Below are 19,741 nucleotides of genomic sequence, written 5' to 3' on the forward strand. Positions count from 1 at the left end.
GGGAGGTCGTTAGTTGCAGATGATGGGGCCTTATGGAAGTGGGGAAGAAATGTGCCATACATAGTCAGGAAGTTACAGGAAGCAATTGATGAGGAAGAGCGGTGGGGATTTAGGTTCTCTGTAAAGAAAACTCAGACAGTGTTCTTTACCAGGAGGAAGGTGTGAGATGAGGTATGCTTGAGGTTATATGGGAGAAACTTGGAGAGGGTGGGGGCATTCAGATTCCTTGGGGTATACTTTGACACTAGGCTGACCTGAGCAGAACACATTGAGAGAGTGGTGGGAACGTGTAAGAAGGTGCTATATGTGATGTGCTGTCTGGCAGGGAAGGAGTGGAGGGATGGGCGTTCCTCATTGAGGACCATGTATGTTGCATTGATCCAATCTGTAATAGACTATGGCAGTATAGCGTATGGTTCGGCAGCTCAGACCTCATTGGAAAGGCTAGATCTCAGTTGATGTACTGGCTAAACAAGCACTTAGAAGTGGGGATGTTGAGGTTGTAGTTTCAATGAACAAGGCAGAGGCAAAAAGCCTGATATGGACAGCGATGGTGCAGAGATGGCGGAAGCAGGGGATTAGAGAAACTAAGGGAAGGCATTTATTTCTAGTACAGAGGAAAGTTGGGGAGAGGACGGCAGGAAGGGACAGAGGAGAGGAGGCCATTTTTTAGGGTGGGACACAGCCAGTTGAATAAGTCCTTAAATGTGATAGGAAAGCATCCAACAGGAAAGTGTGATTATTGCCAGGAAACAGCGAGACCGTGGAGCATGTATTGCTACAGTATCAGAGGGAAAGAGAGAGGCTGAGATCTAGTATGAGGGAGAAGGGGATACAATAGATTAGTTTAAAGATTATATTGAGTAGAACGTCCTTAGATATAGTCTCAAATATTTATATTTTTTTAAGAGCAACTTGGCTGGCAGGAAGGGTTTAGTTTCTCCGTGTCTCTGGCCCACACTCCAGTACAGTAGGTGGCGGTAATGTACCATAACGTTGGATGCCAACCGCTGATAAACCCCACCGAAGAAGAAAAACGGCTGTAAAAATGGCGGCTCCCATAACGTGGAGGAGGCTGCGATACTGTGTGTACATGCCGGCCCTGGCTGGGGTTTTCACCCGAATATCAGACCGATTCTTCCGTACACGCGATCGGAGAAGAGGGTAAGATACGACTGTTGTGGAACTTAAGTGGAGAAGAAAAAGAGAGACAACACTGTTTTTCTTTGTCAGACGTAATGACAGCGCTCACATGACAACCTCTAGCTGGGTATGTCAACTTCACGATGAGAACAACTCGGCTAGCCAACCACTTGTCGTGGCAGAGATGTATGCGTGCAGCCAGTCTTTACTTACACAATGTTTCCGTGTTCTTTCATAATGTAGGGGAAAAAAGCTATGTTGTCATTGTTCTAGCATGCGTCAAATAATATTGCCACATGTTTTCTGTTGTAATCTGATTGTTGCTTGCGAATAGTTTCATAATGTAATTTGATAATAGTATGGTCATAGCGAAGGTTACATAATAAACATAAGCGTGCAGCCAGCACATGTAAGCGTTGCAAAACATTATCTCTCCTTGAATTTTCTTCCGGTTGCTTAGGCGTACTTTTATTTGTGAATTTAAATTTCCACCTCATGTGTTGTCAAGTCTCTGTGTAGGGTAACGTTAACAGTAACTCAGAAATTCTCAGAATGAGGAAATCTCTCTCGGGTCTTTTTGTGGTTTCCTGAACCTGAAGTTGCAACAACCGCCAGATTTCTGTCTGCCAGTCAGTCTGTCCACACCTGCATATAGTCACGTGCCTCAGTTTCACATCTTTATTATCTACCATAGAGCGACACACACACTGAGCTCTGAGTTATTGCGACACACACGCACTGAGTTCTGAGTCTGTCTCTGGTCTAGGCTTAACTGGGAGTGCCAAGGTCGGTTCTGGAGGTAGCTTTGGGACACAACGTAGTCTGTGTTTTGGTTGAACTCCCTGAGTTCTGCACCATTCTGGTGGTCCAACCAATACACAGACTACTAGTCTGGAGGATGTCATCCACAAGGGGGAGATCAACCCTGGGCAGTCTACTCCTCATTCAGACTAGAGCTGTCTCCCAAATGGCCCCATATTCCCTATATACTGTACTACATTTGACCAGGGCAAGTAGTTCACTGAGGGGGGAATATGGGGCCATTTGGGACACAACTTTGAGCTTTATCCTCAACCCCATAACCTAAGTAGACTAGCTAGGCGATGGGACTAATGGCCGTAGAGACGGAACAGTTTTATCTCAAACATGATCTGTAGATGTAGCTAACTAGCCAGATGCACTACATGACCAAAGATATGTGGACACCTGCTCATCCAACATCTCATTCCAAAATTATGGGCATTAATATGGAGTTGCCCCCCCTTTGCTGCTGTAACAGCCTCTACTCTTCTGGGAAGGCTTTCCACTAGAGGTTGGAACGTCGCTGCGGGGACTTGCTTCCATTCAGCCTCTAGCGCATTAGTGAGGTTGTGCACTGAGGTTGACCCTGGCTCACAGTCGGCGTTCCAATTCATCCCAAAGGTGTTCCATGGGGTTGAGGTCAGGGCTCTGTGTAGGCTAGTGTGCGGCTGCTTGGCCATGGAAACATTTCATGATGCTCCCGACGAACAGTTCTTATGCTGACGTTGCTTCCAGAGGCAGTTTGAAACTCGGTAATGAGTGTTGCAACTGAGGACAGACAATTGTTTTTTCCACTTCACAATAACAGCACTTACAGTTGACCGGGGCAGCTCTAGCAGGGCAAAAATTTAACAAACTGACTTGTTGGAAAGGCGGCATCCTATGACTGTGCCATGTTTAAAGTCACTGAGCTCTTCAGTAAGGCCATTCTACTGCAAATGTTTGTCTATGGAGATTGCATGGCGGTGTGCTTGATTTTATACACCTGTCAGCAACTGGTGTGGCTGAAATGGCCGCATACTTTTGTGTATATAGTGTATGTCTTTCCTTCCATAAGCTTCTGGTTGATTTAGGCTTTTATCTGTGAATTCCTATTTGCTTTTCCTTGTGTTGTCAAGTCTCTGTGTGTAGAGTAAGACTAGCTCAGAAATTCTCAGCATGAGGAAATCTCTCTTGTTTTTTTTTGTGGTTTCCTGAAAACCTGAAGTTGCAACAACTGCCGTCTGTCTGTCTGTCGTACAGTCTGTCCACACCTGCGTATAGTCGCATGCCTCAGTTTCACATCATCTTTAGTAGCTACTATAGAGCGACTGTGAGCTTACAACTTTGAGCTTTATCTTCATCCGAAAGCCCTGAGGAGGCCATCATCACCTACACTAGCTAGGCTATATAATGGTTGTAGACAGAATGGTCATGGCACATAGAGGCTTGGCTACACAGTGTCAGTGCTCCATTTACTTAGCCAAGAGATAGAGGAATGGGAAAGGCTACAGAGGGGAGTGCGACACTTGCATGTATTCAGGGTAATATTCATTAGGGCACACCGTAGCAAAACATTTTGAAGTTGAAATTGAGTTCAAGTAGTCCCTCCATGTTTCAATCTGTTTTCTTCCGTTTAATGCCTAATAGGAAATGAAAGACACGTCTGTCAATGGCCTCCTGAATGTGAGGTAGAAGAGGGGAGGATTGTGTTGCCGTAGACTTGGTTGTAATAAGAAACTGTGTAAATGATCTGAATTCACCCTCGAGGACTCATACAAATACACAAGGCAACCATGTTCTCACAAGTGAAATGGCTTGTCTTTACTACGCTGTCACCGGTACATATTGGCTATGTGTCCGAATACCTAGACTTGCGTTCTAAATAGTAGGCATTTTAGGTATGTGAAAATATAACATTTTATAGAATTTGAAATGTCAAAAATCAAGTACTTTAAATGCAAATGTTATACAAATTTCTGCTTTTCATCTGGTAGAATTTGTTTGTCACTTTTGAGGAAGATGATCATCTCTCCAGACTATGACATCATAATGGTCGCATTCCCTTGCTCAGATGTTGCATGAATCAACCAATGGTTGAGTGCCACATCATCGACTGACAAATTGCTATAACATATGCTGTGGATAGGATACTAAAAATGCCTATCCAGGCGTTATTAGATCTGGCATACGTCCGCAACGTCTGGGCAGAGGAATGTATCCAATGAGATAAGGGGACACTCAGTTTCTTTAACTAGGTAAGTCGGTTAAGAACAAACTGTTATTTACAATGACGGCCACACCCTAACCCAGATGACGCTGGGCCAATTGTGCACCACCCTATGGGACTCCCAATCATGGCCGGATGTGATACAGCCTGGTAGCAGTAGTTCTGGTGTGTGCGCTATGATGTGGCGAATGAGAGCAGATGGTCATTCCAGTTCAAGTGTTCAGCACTTTGATGGCTTGTAGATAGTTATCAGACTTCATGCTCCGACACGCTCTGCCTGATTCTAAGTAAGTGAACAGGTGTGGCTGGGGTGTGTGGGTTCCTTGATGCTACGGGCCTTCCTCACGCACCGTTTTGAGTCCTGGATGGGTGGGAGCACGGTCCCAGTGACTTACTGGGCCGTCTTCACCACTTACTGGAGGGCCTTGCTGTCGTGGACAGCTCAGTTCTGATACCAGGTCCTGATGCAACCAGTCAGGATGCTCTTGATGCAGCGGTAGTATTTGGAGAGGACCCTGGATGGCATGCCAAATTTTTTCAGCTGCATTAGGATGTAAAGACTAGGGTTGCACATTTTGGGGAATATTCAGAGGTGAAAACTTTCTGTGGGAATTAACAGGAATATATGAGAATTAATGGAAATATATGCAAATTAATATTAATACTATTTAAATGTAGATGTTTTTTGCATTGGATATATTTACCATATCATATGGAGACAGAAACATAAACCTTTTACCTCATCATAAGTAGACACTGCAAATGATTAGATCCTTCCAATAGAAATAAAAACAACTAGTTACGACTTGAACTTTAATTAAATTAGGTGACTCTTCACATGGGATGATTTCACTGGACAACAAAATAAATGGAATATTGAATGATCCCCAATGATCCATCGCAAATCCCAAAAATGTTTAAAACATACATCTGTAAAAGGATAACAAAAGCTTTCGTTTCTAGACTGTCTTCCCCTCAGGTCTCCTCAATATCCACCTCTTGAAGCCTCATCTTCACTCACTTTCCAACCTGGTTGAGGATAGCTCGTTGTCAGGCTCAAAAAGCCTCATTTTGTTCCCAGATGGCTACCAATTTTTCAACCCTTGTATTGATCAGCCTGTTGCGTGCTTTTGTGTGTGTGTTCCCAAACAAGGACCAGTTGCGCTCTGAGACAGCTGATGTTGGTTGGATTTGGAGGTTGATGGAGGCAAGAGGGGGGAAAGAGCCTCAGATCCACAAAGTCCCTTCCACCAGGTGGCTGATGAGATGTTGGCACGACTGCCATATTGCATCTCCATCCCAAAGCCCTTGCTTGGAAGTGTACTTTGCCAGACTGCCAAGAACCTTGCCCTGTCGAGACACAGTAGTGATGACACCATAGGCCTTGTTGATCTCTGCACCAGACAGGATGCACTTGCCAGCATACTTTGGGTCCAACATGTACTATGCGGCGTGTATGGGCTTCAGGTAGAAATCTTCACGCTTATTGATGACTGTAGTTTCCTCTGCTTGGCGCAACAGTGAAGTCAGCAGGGCAGTACGGATTTCTTCTTACATCTGCAAGCTGAGTCTGAACATCAGACAGGATGGTATTGTCTCCCTCAATCTGTGCAATGGCTACTGCCATAGGTTTCAGGCTGCTTACCACTCTCCCAAAATACATCATCCAGAAGGATCCTCTTGATGGGGCTGTCTATATCGACTGACTGATGGCCATTTCTTGGCAAGACTCCCCTCCAGGAAACTGTCAAACATGACAACACCACCCCAACGGGTGTGTGTGATGTGAGGGTAGGGCTCCTCCACTTTAGACCAAGCAGCCTTCATGTTCACAGCATTGTCTGATCAGTTCAAATACCTTTTGTGGTCCAAGGTCAAGGTTGACTGCCTTCAGCTCATCTGTAATGTAGTGACTGATGTGTCTGTTGTCCCTTGTCTGTGCTCTTGTGGAATACTGGTGGAGATGATGTAGTTAATTATTCCTTGCCCACGAACATTCGACCACCCATCAGAGATTGCAATAGTCTGCTTTCTCTATGATTTACTTGACCTTCACTTGAACTCCTGTTGACCTCTGCATCCAGCAAATTAGTAGATAAAGCATGTCTGGTTGGAAGGGTGTATGCTGGGCAAAAAACATTCAGAATTCTCTTCCAATACACATTGCCTGTGAGCATCAGAGGTGAACCAGTTGCATACACCGCTCGAGCAAGACATTCATCTGCATTTCTCTGACTACGTTCCTCCATTGAGTCAAAAACTTCTGATTCCAGGAGGACCATGAGCTGTTGCTATCGATAAGGTGTCTGATTCATATTTTTCACCTCTAATAGAAGTAGAGGGACTTTTGTCAGGAGTTGCTTGTGAGCGCTGAGGGAACTTTATGCACTTGGCCAGTTTCTGCATCTTTGTTGCATTCTTCCCATATGATTTGGCACAGTATTTGCAAATGTACACAGCTTTTCCTTCTACATTAGCTGTAGTGAAATGTCTCCACACTTTAGATAGTGCCTGTGGCATTTTCCTGTAAAGACTAGGAAAAATTCCAATTCCATGTACAGATAAATAGTTAAGCAGTTATATTTAACTCCTTTGTAAGATAAATGTTTTAAAATGAAACTTGTATGGAAACAGTTGAATTAACACTCAGTTAGCAGGCTCAAGCAAGCTAAAACCTAACTAGCAGAAATTGTGAACAAGTTAGAAATTATTTAAACACACTTTGCTGTCGGTTACTATTTACTAGTAAACAAAAAACAAAATATGTATGCCGTATAAAATATATTCACCCCACCCAGTTGTCATGATGTTAGGTTTATGACCCCCCCCCATAAATACCTTTCTCCCTTTTCTCTACACTCTGCTGAATGGACTCTTGGAAAGCCCTTAGTACCACAGAAAAAGTATGGTATAATCAAAAGGTTGAGGAATGGAACAATAACCATTTGAAAGTATCTGTTGGTACTTAAAGAATATGATGTCAGATCAGATGTTGTCTGGGACATTATATCTGATGATAGGACGACATATAATGTATCTTGGAAAGTCGACACATTCTAGTTATCAGATTCACACAGAATTGTTGTGCAATTAAAATGTTTGAATAGAAAACTATTTGTGCTAAAATTACATTTAATCTTTTCATTCTAAATGAGAATTGTTTTCATAAGTAAACTATGTTCACTCAGTGGCCAAGTGAACAGACATTGGTTAGAGAGGGATGAAACACGTCCGTCTCTTCTCCAGTATAAAAGCCCCCGTGACCCAATTAACGCCAGACTAAGCAAACCCCAGCGTGAGCTGGGATTGTGAATGGTTGAATATCCACTCTACAGAACAAAGTTTACATGAGACCAGATCACGTGGAGGTGACGATCACCACGCAGGAAGGATGAATTTATTCTAGACCAGCCAGAGTACAGCACGAGCTGATTATGGCAAAATGGTATGAACTTAATTCTACTTTTAGAATGTATCACTTCTTTAGTGAATAAGAGTTGTCAGCTGTATACGTACATGGCCTAGGAAAGGACGGGGTACTTCAACGTATCCACTCCGATCAGAAAGATTCTTCAAAGGACAATGGCAATCCCTGCTGAACAAACCAGTCTACCATCTTCGACCAATCTATCGACACGCTGCTCAGAGTAAATATAGCATTTTTTCCCCCCCGAATGGGTGGTTATTAGAATGCATAAGATTCTGTATTTACGGTAGCATTAGTTTCTCAAGGTCCGATAGAGACCCATCTCCTTTGTACCTCAGTCTTCCCGCTCTTTCATTCAAACCCAACCCCCTTTGTGTAGCAAGCCGTCATGTCGGCTTTGCCTACCAGGGACTTTTTTCTTTGTATCATTGTTAGTAACCAATTGTGTGTGCGTGTCTTTCTGTGATTTTGATTAGTTAGTAAATTCTTATACAAATTTGCTTATCGCGGATTCATAATTTAAGCTAGAGTTTGTGCAGATAACCAAGAATTTTACGACGTTCAGATGAGACTGATAGAAGGTAAAGAATAATTAATGACTGACTGCTATTGATATAAAATATCTTTAAGAGTGGATTTTGGAGATGGCTGCTCTATATAAAATAATGCTTCCTTGGGGCCCCAGGTTGAGTTAATTGTTGTATGATTTAATTAAATCACGTAATCTATTTGATAAAATGGCCTGTCATCTCATTTAATCATACTAGAGACAACACAGTATTGTAATCAAAACTTACCAGAAAGCATGTAGTCCTTGGCTCAGACAATGTAGTAGTGTGGGCTCAATAGCAACTCATTCGTGTGCAAGATCTTGAGAATCAGCTGTACATGTGATGGAAGAGTGTAGAGGGTTGCAATTCCATTGAATTGGGGATAGTTTAACCAAAATATGCCACAAGACCTAGAATTGCCTTTTGTGTATCCCACAAAAAAATGTTCCCTGTTTATAAGAACTTTTTTGGATTAATTTAAGCAAAATTCCCGGGCTTAACTTCCGATGGAAAACTTCCGGGAAATGTACCTGAAAGTGTCTGACCATTTGCAACCCTAGTAGAGACACTGTTGTGACCTCTTGACAAGGGGTGGTGTTGGTCCATGTCAAGTCCTCAATGATGTGGACGCTGAGGAACTTAACTGATGACTCTACTGCAGTCCCGTTGATGTGGATCGGGGCATGTTCCCTTCTCTGCTTCCTGAATTCAACAATCAATTCCTTTTGTTTTGCTGACGTGGAGTAAGAGGTTGTTCTGGCACTGCAATGCCAGTTCACTTCCATCCCTACAGGCTGACTTGTCGTTGTTGGTTATCAGTCTTACAAACGTAGTGTCATCAGCAAAGTTGACAATGGAGTTGGTGTCGTGCAAAGCCACTCTGTCGAACAGGGAGGACACACCCCTGTGGGTCCCAGTGTTAAGAGTCAATGCGGAGGAGGTGGTGTTGCCAATCCTCACAGCCTGTGGTCTGCCCTTCAGGAAGATCCAGTTGCAGAGGGTGGTGTCCAGACCCAGGGCTCTAAGCTTGGAGGGAACAATGGTGTTCAATGCTGATCTGAACTGTAGTCAACTAACAGAATTCCCACATAGGTGTTCCTCTTGTCCAGATGTGTTACAGCCGTGTTAATAGCGATGAAATGGCGTCTTCCGTGGATCTGTTGGCATGGGTCCAGGGTGCCTGGCATGCTGGCCTTGATGTGGGCCTTCACCAGCCTCTCGAAGCACTTCATGATGACCGGGGTGAGCGCGACAGGGTGATAGTCATTTGGGCATGTCACCTTGTTTTTCTTGTCCATTGGTACGATGGTCGTCTCCTTGAAGCAGGTGGCGACTACAGCCTGGGACAGGTTGACAATGTCAGAGACGACGCCTGCCAGCTGGTCAGCACACACTGAGGACGCGGCCAGGGATGCCATCTGGGCCGGCGACTTTGAGTGTTCACTCTTTGAGAGTTTTCCTCGCGTCAGCTTTGGTGAGCGACTGCACCTGGTTGTCTGGAGCAGCGATTCTCTTCATGGATGGCTCTGTCTGTCTCAAAGCCCACGAAAGCCTACCTCGTCTTGGAGGTAGGCTTCGTGGGCACCACACAGCTGGATTTGGCTTTGTAGTCTGTGAACGGTTGTAGTCCTTGCCACATGCGTCGTGAGTCTGAGTTGTCAGACATCCATTTGTCAATCTTTTTGCGTCCCTAATGGATTCAGAGCTGGTAACTGCTTGCCTTATACTCGTTGTGTGCTACAGAGTCATCGGGTTTTGTTGTGCTGACAATAAATGCTGCAGTATAGTCTCTCAGCATGGCTCGGATATCTACGTTCATCCAGGGTTTTTGGTACTTTTATTTGATTTAACTAGGAAAGTTAAGAACAAATTCTTATTTACAATGACTGCCTAGCAAAAGGCCTCCTGTGGGGAGGGGGTCTGGGATCAAAAATATAGGACAAAACACACATCGCAACAAGCAACGCACTACATAAAGAGACCTACGACAACACGGCATGATAGCAACATGACGATAAATTGTTATTGTGGGTACATTATCAACACATTTCCTAATGAAGCCTGTGACTGATGTATAGTCCTCAATGTTGATGGATGAGTCCTGGTGTGATGAATCTTGGAACATATTCCAATGAATATTCTCAAAATAGTACTGCAGCATCTGCCTCTGTCCATCACTTTATTATTCTCTGTTTTGATGGCTCCCTCTTGAGTTGCTGCTTGTAGGCTGTAGGGACAGAGATGTGATCTGATTGACCGTAGTGGGGGCGGGGGTTGGCTTTGTACGCGTCACAAATGTTTGTATACTGAACAAAAAATGTAATTTCTCTAGCATAAGCCACCTCCAACATAGTTTCAGGGAATTTGGCAGTACGTCCAACTGCAGAGCACTTGTAACCATGCCAGCCCAGGACATCCACATCCGGCTTCTTCCCCGGGGGATCGTCTGAGACGGTTGACGAAACTGGGTTTGCACACCCGAAGAATTCCTGCACCGACTGTTAGAAACCATCTCAGGGAAGCTCATCGGCTTGCTTGTCGTCCTCACCAGGGTCTTGAGCTGACTGCAGTTCAACGTTGTAACTGACTTCCGTGTGCAAATGCTCACCTATAGCCACTGGCACGCTATGGCCACTGCTCTTCACGGATTAATCCCAATTTCAACTGTACCGGGCAGATGGCAGACAATGTGTCTGGCGTTGTGTGGGCGAGCGGTTTGCTGATGTCAACGTTGTGGACAGAGTGCCCCATAGTGGGGTAATGTTATGGGCAGGCATAAGCTACGGACAACGAACAATTGCATTTTATCAATGCAATTTGAATGCACAGATGCAGTGACATGATCCTGAAGCCCGTTGTCATGCCATTCATCGGCTGCCATTTGTTCTTTATCTATAGGAGGCAATTACCACTCCAGCTGTAGGCTTCCATGGAAGTAATTCCTCTCCCTCCTCCCTTTCTCTCTTCCTCTCCATGCCCCCCCTCCAAGGTCATCTTTGTTGCTCCTAGCCCCTCTCCTAGCAGAGGCCGCCGATTCTCCCCTTCCTCTCTTCAGATCCCCCGGGTCGACTGGAGCTCAGGGCACCGAAGGCCTCCATGCCCGCTTCCTTTGGATGGCAGAACATGTGCCCGCCTTCAGGGTGGCTGGCACACACATCCACATCCTCACCTCCCCTGACCAGTTTTACCAGGCAATGAAGGTACGGTGTGTGTGTGTGTGAAAGGGTGTGGAGCTTTCCCTAAGTCATGTGATGTACTAAACATTCCCCCCCAAAATTATGAAAATCACTTTTTTGGGGGTAAAGCCTCATTGTTTGTGTCCTGTAATACCTGATTTAAACTGTAATTTCTTGTTTTTTCTGTTCAGGCTCGAATAAAGACTGCTAAGAGGAGAGTGGTGATGGCCTCTCTGTATCTGGGTACAGGACCCCTGGAACAGGACCTGGTGGACTGTATGCAGGAAGCTCTGCAGCGTTCACAGGAGTTTGACAACTCCGACCTGCAGGTCTCCATTCTATTAGACTTCACACGCGGCTCACGAGGTAGGAGGGGTTCTGTGTATGTGAGAGGGAACATGTTTTAACTCTTACCAAGCTCAATGGGTGTCTGTGACCCCCCCCCCCCCCCCCCCTCTGTCTCTGTGTGTCTAGGTCAGACTAACTCTAGGACCATGTTGCTGCCGTTGCTGCAGCAGTACAGCAGTCGGATGCGTGTGTCTCTGTACCATACCCCTGATCTGAGAGGGCTGCTCCGGCTCCTGGTCCCACAGCGCTTCAACGAGACCATTGGGGTACAGCACATAAAAGCCTACCTGTTTGACGATGACCTCATCATCAGCGGGTACACGCACACGAACGCGCACACACATACACACACACACCATTGTTGTAGTTGTTGGTGTTTTTCTCATACAGTTGATGCTGCTTGGTATCCCTCTTTCAGCCTTTTTACCGGTCTCTCCCACCCCTCCCTCCGTAGGGCCAACCTGAGTGACTCGTACTTCACCAACAGACAGGACCGCTATGTGCTCCTGGAGAACTGTTGGGAGGTGGCAGACTTCTTCTCTGATCTGGTGGGTGCCGTGGGAGACGTGTCATTACAGCTACAGCCTGACAACTCTGTCAGCATGATGGAAAACATGGTGCATCCCTACAGAGGTATAAAACACGTATAACACACCAATACATACGGTGCATTCGGGAAGTATTCAGACCCCTTCACCTTTTCCATATTTTGTTACGTTTACAGCCTTATTCTGAAAATGTTTGTTTTCTCTCAATTTACACACAATATCCCATAATGACAAATCAAAACAGTTTCATTAATTTTTTTTGTAGATTTTAGCAAATGTATTACTACTCTGTTGAAGCAACTTTGGCAGCGATTACAGCCTGAGTCTTCTTGGGTATGACGCTACAAGCTAGGCACTCATGTATTTGGTGAGTTTCTCACATTCTTCTCTGCAGATCCTCTCAAGCTCCGTCAGGTTGTACGGGGAGCATCACTGCACAACTATTTTCCGGTCTCTCCAGAGATGTTCGATCGGCTTCAAATCCGAGCTCAGAGACTTGTTCCGAAGCCACTCCTGCATTGTCTTGGCTGTGTGCGATGGTTGTTGTCCTGTTGGAAGGTGAACCTTCGCCCCAGTCTGAGGTCCTGAGCGCTCTGGAGCAGGTTTTCATTAAGGATGTCTCTGTACTTTGCTCCGTTAATCTTTCCCTCGATCCTGACTAGTCTTCCCGTCCCTGCCGCTGAAAAACATCCCCACAGCATGATGCTGCCACCACCATGCTTCACCTTAGGGATGGTATTGGCCAGGTGATGAGTGGTGCCTTGTTTCCTCCAGACTTGGCATTCAGGCCAAGGTGTTCAGTCTTAGTTTAATCAGACCAGATCATCTTTTTTCTCATGGCCTGAGAGTCCATTAGGTGCCTTTGGGCAAACTCCAAGCGGGCTGTCCCTTTTACTGAGGAGTGGCTTCCATCTGGCCACGCTACCATTAAAGGTCTGATTGGTGGAGTTCTGCAGAGATTGTTGTCCTTCTGGAAGGTTCTCCCATGTCCACAGAGGAACTCTAGAGCTCTGTCAGAGTGATCATTGGGTTCTTGCTCACCTCCCTGACCAAGGCCCTTCTCCCCCGATTGCTCAGTTTGGCCAGGCGGCCAGCTGTAGGAAGAGTCTTGGTGGTTCCAAACTTCTTTGCTTTCAGAATGATGAAGGCCACTGTGTTCTTGGACCTTCAATGCTGCAGAATGTTTTGGTACCCTTCCCCAGATCTGTGCCTCGACACAATCCTGTCTCTGAGCTCTACGAGCAGTTCCTTCGACCTCATGGCTTGGTTTTTGCTTTGACATGCACTGTCAACTGTGGGACCTTATATAAACAGGTGTGTGTGCCTTTCCAAATCATGTCCAATCAATTGAATTTACCACAGATGGATTCCAATTAAGTTGTAGAAACATCTCAAGGATGATCAATGGAAACAGGATGCACTTGAGCTCAATTTCGAGTATCATAGCAAAGGGTCTGAATACTTATTTTTAATACACCTCCAAACATTTCTAAAAACCTGTTCACACTTAGTCATTATGGGGCATTGAGTAAATGGTTTTTATTTAATACATTTTAGAATAAGGCTAACGTAACAAAAGGTGAAGGGGTCTGAATACTTTCAGAATGTACTGTTCATAGCACATAAGTAACACACACATCTACAGAGGTAACACACACACACGGTCCCTAGGTGCTTAACGCTTTGCTCAGCTTGGCTGGCAAGTTGTAAATGTAGTGTAATGCGTTGTTCTTGGAAAGGTCCTTGGAATCGGATTAGTTGAAAGTGTAGCTTGTTCCAGCTCAGACACACAGTGAAATCAGAGAACTGGTGTGTGAATGAAAGAGCGAGAGAGTCAGGAGAGGTAGACGGACAGAAAGAAAAATAGTGTGTGAGTGTGTAACCAGAGAACATTCAGTCAGGATGTTGGGTCTGGTGCTAAATGACATCATGTCTGCAGAAACGGACCACAGTTGTCACAGAGACCAGAAATAGAACAGTGAAGTCACGGAGTTGCTGGTAAACACAGAGGGAAGATGCGTGCGCACACACACTCTAATCATTAGTGAATGAAGTTCTCCTGCTGGAAGAGGGCAAACTTTACAGTAAAAGCACATCTTTAGAATGAACTCGTGCTGAGGCTTGCAGGTATCTGTCTGTCTGTCTCTCTCTGTCTCTGTCTCTCTCTGTCTCACTCACGGCTGTGTGTGGCGCCAGCCGGCAGGCGTAGTCCAGATATTGACCCATAGCCGTAATGCCCAGAACTAACTTTACACACTCACCTGCTCTACTGCACCACATACCGTGTGTGTGTGAGAGGGGAGATAGAGTTTGTGTGGTTAAAGCTAGAATTGTTCATTGCAAAAATAACAAAGCGGGCACCTCGCCTCTTTCGTTAAGCTGAGGGAGGGGACAGAGCTGAGGGAGGGGACAGAGCTGAGGGAGGGGACAGAGCTGAGGGAGGGGACAGAGCTGAGGGAGGGGACAGAGCTGAGGGAGGGGACAGAGCTGACCATCCATGCTAACATTTATAGTATTAACTGCGTTTTGAGGCTAAACATTGTTTACATTTATATTGTTTATGAACATGGGACAAAAACAAGCTTATATTTTGGGTTCCGATTGGGATGTGACAGTTGCACTAAGCTCATGAGGCATTTATAATTTATATTCTTCAAGAATTCATTGGTATATATCATTCATTTACAAGTCCAAAAATGGATGTAGCAACTAAGGATTCTAGTTTTAACCAGGTCGGTCTGTTTTCCTCTCTTACATCCCTACATTATTTTGTCACCAGGTAACCGGGATGATTTCTCTGCGTCGGCCCGGCAACACATCATGGAGGTGGTGAACACTGCTCGTATGCGCCAAGACATCGCCAACTCGGAACGTTTGAAGCGGGAGAGCAAGGGTGAAGGGGGAGGGGAGGAGGACACTTGGGTTTTTCCTCTGGTTCAGATGAAACCTCTGGGAATACAGGTGGATGAGCAGATCACACAGGTAGTTACACACACATGGACACCACTACCCTCACCAACTAATATTGAACAAAATAACTCCCATCGCATGTTTTTTAAATTATTTTATATAAATATATATTTTTTTTAAATGGTGACTTAATAAATGTAAAAGTGGATCCGGTGTTTTAGTGAGAGGACACTACATCTGAGCATCTTATTTCCTTGTAGCGTTTGCTGACAGATGCGGGTCCCGGTGCAACTGTGTTTCTGACGTCGGGGTATTTCAACCTGACAAGGGCCTACATGTCGCTGATTCTGGGGGTGGGCGCCGACTATCGGATCCTCACCGCCTCCCCGGAGGTCAATGGGTTTTTCGGCGCCAAGGGCATTGCCGGGGAGATTCCAGCGGCCTACATCCACATTGCCAGACAGTTCTACAGCAAAGTGTGTCAGCTGGGACAGCAGGAGAGAGTTCACCTTCACGAGTACCACAGAGCACACTGGACCTTCCACGCCAAGGGTGGGACACACACAATATAATCCTTGGCCTTAGAGCCTAGATTGATTCTGGATGGTTCTAGTCTATTGTGGGTAGTTCTGTTTGGCTGTGAGTTGTGACTGGTAGTGACGTTCCATCAGACGGTGAGCATCCTAAACGGCACCCTATTAACAGAGCCCTATGGGTCCTGGTCAAAAGTAGTACACTATGTAGGTATTGGGGAATTGGGTGCCATTTGGGACTCACTCATGGGGCCAATTCCAACCTGACAGAGAGTTGTACTGTTCTCTGGCTCTGCTGTTCTGTCAATCTGTTAACCCAGACATGTTGCTTGAGAGATGATGCCTTGTCAAGTTGGGAAGGCAGATAGCATAGTGGTTAGAATGTTGAACCAGTAACCAAAAGGTTGTTAGATCGAATCCCTGAGCTGACAAGGTAAAAATCTGTCATTCTGCCCCTGAATAAGGCAGTTAACCCACTGTTTCTAGGCCGCCATTGTAACTAAGAATTTGTTCTTAACTGACTTGCCTAGTTACATACATTTTTTAAATTCACCTTTAGCCCCGATCCAAGGAAACAGTCACTACTGGGTTTGGATAGACGTTGGGGGTTTCTGTGTGCTTTAGTGTTTCCTTTATAGTTGTGGACATGGTCAACGAGAACCAAATTTAAACATGAAAAAATGCTCCAAGGAATTACATCTGAATTACTACCAACCTTTCGCGGATACTTCATTTATAGAATAAAATGGTAATGTGTCCCAAAAAATATTCTAAACAACTGAAATGTTAGTGGTGCATTAGTAGCTAGGTAAATTCTTGTTGTTTTCTTCAAAAGCCAGATTGAGCCACTGCGAGAGAGGGGGGGGGAAATGAACACACAGTGAAGCAGCGTCAGTGGAATGTAATTTCACACGATCGTAGAAGTCCCATTTATTAGATAAAGCAGGGCGGGCTGGCCATTTCCCGTAATCACAGCACACACTGCACGGGAGAAATCACACAGCACCCAGCCTGGAGAGAATCAATGACCATTAGAGTTGACCCTGACCCGCAGCTGCAGAACAAATCACTGATGTTGGGAAACTGCTCTCTTTCTCTCTCTCCTCCCTCTTTCCTTCCTCTACCAATCCCCTTCTCCTCCCCCCTTTTCCCTCATCCTTTGCTCTCTCTCTCTCTCTGCAGGGCTGTGGTACTACCTGCGGGGGCATGTGCGGCCGTGCCTGACTCTGATTGGCTCTCCTAACTTTGGCTACCGCTCGGTGCACCGGGACCTGGAGGCCCAGATCGCCATAGTAACAGAGAACCAGGAACTACAGGCCCACTTGCAGGAAGTAGGCCATTCAAACCAACACAACTTTATTTAAACAGACTTGATGGCTCGATACTATGGTTCTGTTTTATACAGCTCTCAACCAAAAGGCCTGTCTACAAAATGCAACTAATTTGATAGCTCATGATCCCAGGAACTATGTGAAGCTGGTAATAATATGCAAAGTAGATCGAGCGAGCAAGCAGGGAAACCTGCTGTGTGTCTCATGTGTACACAAACTCATTCACAATCTCACACAATTACTCTCTCTCTCTCGTCTGTAACAGGAGCAGGAGATGTTGTACCAGAGGTCTACAGAGGTGTCCAGCTCTACGTTCCAGCAGCCAGATCGCCATGTCAAGCTGTGGGTCAAATTGGTCACTCCCCTCATCAAGAAGTTCTTCTGAGAGAAACAGCCAAACAAAGGTAACGCTCCCTCTCACACGCCACAGGTACCACACCTCTGAACGATCGTCTCCTAGTCACACACAGAATTACAGATGCTTTTTATAGAATGGCAGAACTTGGTTTCTCCAAAAGGTCCCTAGCCACTGCTATGTGTACCAGCCCTCAACCTAGCCCACGGCTGCATCAACCTCAGAAGCTGAACCCAGCTACCCCTGATTTGAATCCTACTCCCCCTCACACACCTTTATCCACTTTACTCCCCCCTCCTCCTCAACGTCCCGTCTCTCTGAGAGAAACTGTCTGACCCATCTGGCCTTTGACCCCTCAGCATCAACATTCTGTAGTCAGCATCTGGACACATTCGGGTGAGTGTGAGAGTCATTCTGCTGATGGCTAGTGTAGGCGGTGTACTAGGCAGTGGGGTCAAAGGTGGCTTAGACGGGAAGGGTGGCTTATTGTGTGTGTGTGTTCTAACAGGGATGTAGACTTGCCTTACAGGAAGTATTTTATTTTTATGGTGACGGTAAATGCTGAAGGGGAGGTGTCTCGTCACCACAATGTTACTCAGTGAGACAAATAGCCACTAAATGTCTTTTTGTGATCAGCTGCCGTGAGGGAACAATGATGGATGGTGCCACACATTCCTCGTCCTACTCCACAAGCATCCAAATACATAAACAAAGATGTTATCTATCTATAGTTTGTTTTTGTTACTGTGTTGTTCTTGTAAATGAACACATTTCTAAATGGAAACACACACTTACAGTGGACATACACACTCTCACTGAGCATGTGAGGTGGGATCAGGGTCTGGTGACTGACCTCATCCGGGACACGGGGTTATCTATAGATGAACATCCATCCTCCCTCCTGCCACCCAGAAACAGCCCTAGTATCAAAGTATAGAATACAGTCCACGGTGATTAAATTGCGACATGTCTATACGGATGGATGCTTATTGAGTCGTTTTTATAGGGTTTCTGTCGTGCCATGGCGTAACTTTGCTTTAGCTAATAAATGTTTATTGGTAGGCCTATTTGGGTGTCATTTTCTCATGTTAAGCACACTGTCACAATGCTGCCATTTGGAGCTTGCTGGCTGGTGCCAATGTAATTACTTATTCTGTAAAATTATAAATGTTTGATGAAAATGCATACTAATCAGCTACCAAATATATATTTTTGTCCTGTATAGGCTACCTGAATCTGCATGACATGAACCCTCCTCGTACTGTCTCCCAGCTTGCATAGAAAGTTGTGCGTAAAACCAGTCTTAATGCCAAAATGATAGTTGGTCCACCTTCAAAACACTAGCTTACTAGGGATTGTTTCATTATGTAGTGTACTATCTATAGCTTTACAGTGCCTTCGGAAAGTATTCAGACCCTTTGACTTCTTCCACATTTTGTTAGGTTACAGCTTTATTCTAAAATTAATTTAAAATGGTTTGTTTTTTCCCCCTAAATCTACACACGCTACCCCATAATGACAAAGCAAGAACAGGTTTTTAGACGTTTGCTAATATATTACAAATAAAGGAAATATCACATTTACATAAGTATTCAGACCCTTTACTCAGTACTTTGTTGAATCATCTTTGGCAGTGATAACAGCCGCTACAAATTTGGCACGTCTGTATTTGGGGAGTTTATCCCATTCTCTGCAGATGGGCTCATGGGTGGCACAGCGGTCTCAGGAACTGCATCTCAGTGGTAGAGGTGTCACTACAGACACCCTTTGTTTGAATCCAGGCTGTATTACAACCGGCCGAATGGGAGTTCCAAATGGGCCAGATTTGGCCTGTGTAGACCGTCATTGTAAAAAAGAATTTGTTCTTAGCTGACTTGCCTAGTTAAAGGTTAAATAAAAATCTTCAAGCTCTGTCATGTTGGATGGGGAGTGTTGCTGCACAGCTATTTTCAGGTCTCTCCAGAGATGTTCGACTGGGTTCAATTCCGGGCTCTGGCTGGGCCACTCAAGAACATTCAGAGACTTGTCCCGAAGCCACTCCTGCGTTGTCTTGGCTGTGTGCTTAGGGTTGTTGTCCTATTGGAATGGAGAACTTTCGCCCCAGTCTGAGGTCCTGAGCGCTCTGGAGACGGTTTTCATTAAGGATGTCTCTGTACTTTGCTCCGTTAATCTTTCCCTCGCTTAATCTTTCCCTCGATCCTGACTAGTCTCCCAGTCCCTGCCACTGAAAAACATCCCCACAGCATGATGCTGCCACCACCATGCTTCACCATAGGGATGGTGTCAGGTTTCCTCCAGACGTGAGGCTTGGCATTCAGGCCAAATAGTTCAATCTTGTTTTAATCAGACCAGAGAATCTTGTTTCTCATGGTTTGAGAGTCCTTTAGGTGACTTTTGACAAACTCCAAG

General features: G+C 45.3%; 1 protein-coding gene across 2 annotated transcripts in view; it reads left to right on the top strand.

The window, feature by feature from the left end:
• Positions 1–19,741, top strand: part of LOC115144437 (CDP-diacylglycerol--glycerol-3-phosphate 3-phosphatidyltransferase, mitochondrial-like) — a 38,380-nt gene that overhangs the window by 6,722 nt on the left and 11,917 nt on the right. Inside the window, exons 1-9 of one of the 2 annotated variants that reach the window (XM_029685486.2) lie at positions 1,039–1,164; positions 11,121–11,331; positions 11,499–11,673; positions 11,782–11,971; positions 12,110–12,288; positions 14,983–15,185; positions 15,374–15,665; positions 16,829–16,977; positions 17,243–17,381. In XM_029685486.2, coding sequence (XP_029541346.1) covers positions 1,049–1,164; positions 11,121–11,331; positions 11,499–11,673; positions 11,782–11,971; positions 12,110–12,288; positions 14,983–15,185; positions 15,374–15,665; positions 16,829–16,977; positions 17,243–17,362 — 1,635 coding nt within the window. In that variant the 5' untranslated portion in view covers positions 1,039–1,048 and the 3' untranslated portion in view covers positions 17,363–17,381. Of the gene's footprint in view, positions 1–1,038; positions 1,165–11,120; positions 11,332–11,498; positions 11,674–11,781; positions 11,972–12,109; positions 12,289–14,982; positions 15,186–15,373; positions 15,666–16,828; positions 16,978–17,242; positions 17,382–19,741 lie in introns of those variants that run through there. The other variant, XM_029685487.2, reaches the window with a different exon arrangement.

Source organism: Oncorhynchus nerka, linkage group LG16 (genome assembly GCF_034236695.1).
Source record: "Oncorhynchus nerka isolate Pitt River linkage group LG16, Oner_Uvic_2.0, whole genome shotgun sequence".
Lineage (NCBI taxonomy): Eukaryota > Metazoa > Chordata > Actinopteri > Salmoniformes > Salmonidae > Oncorhynchus > Oncorhynchus nerka.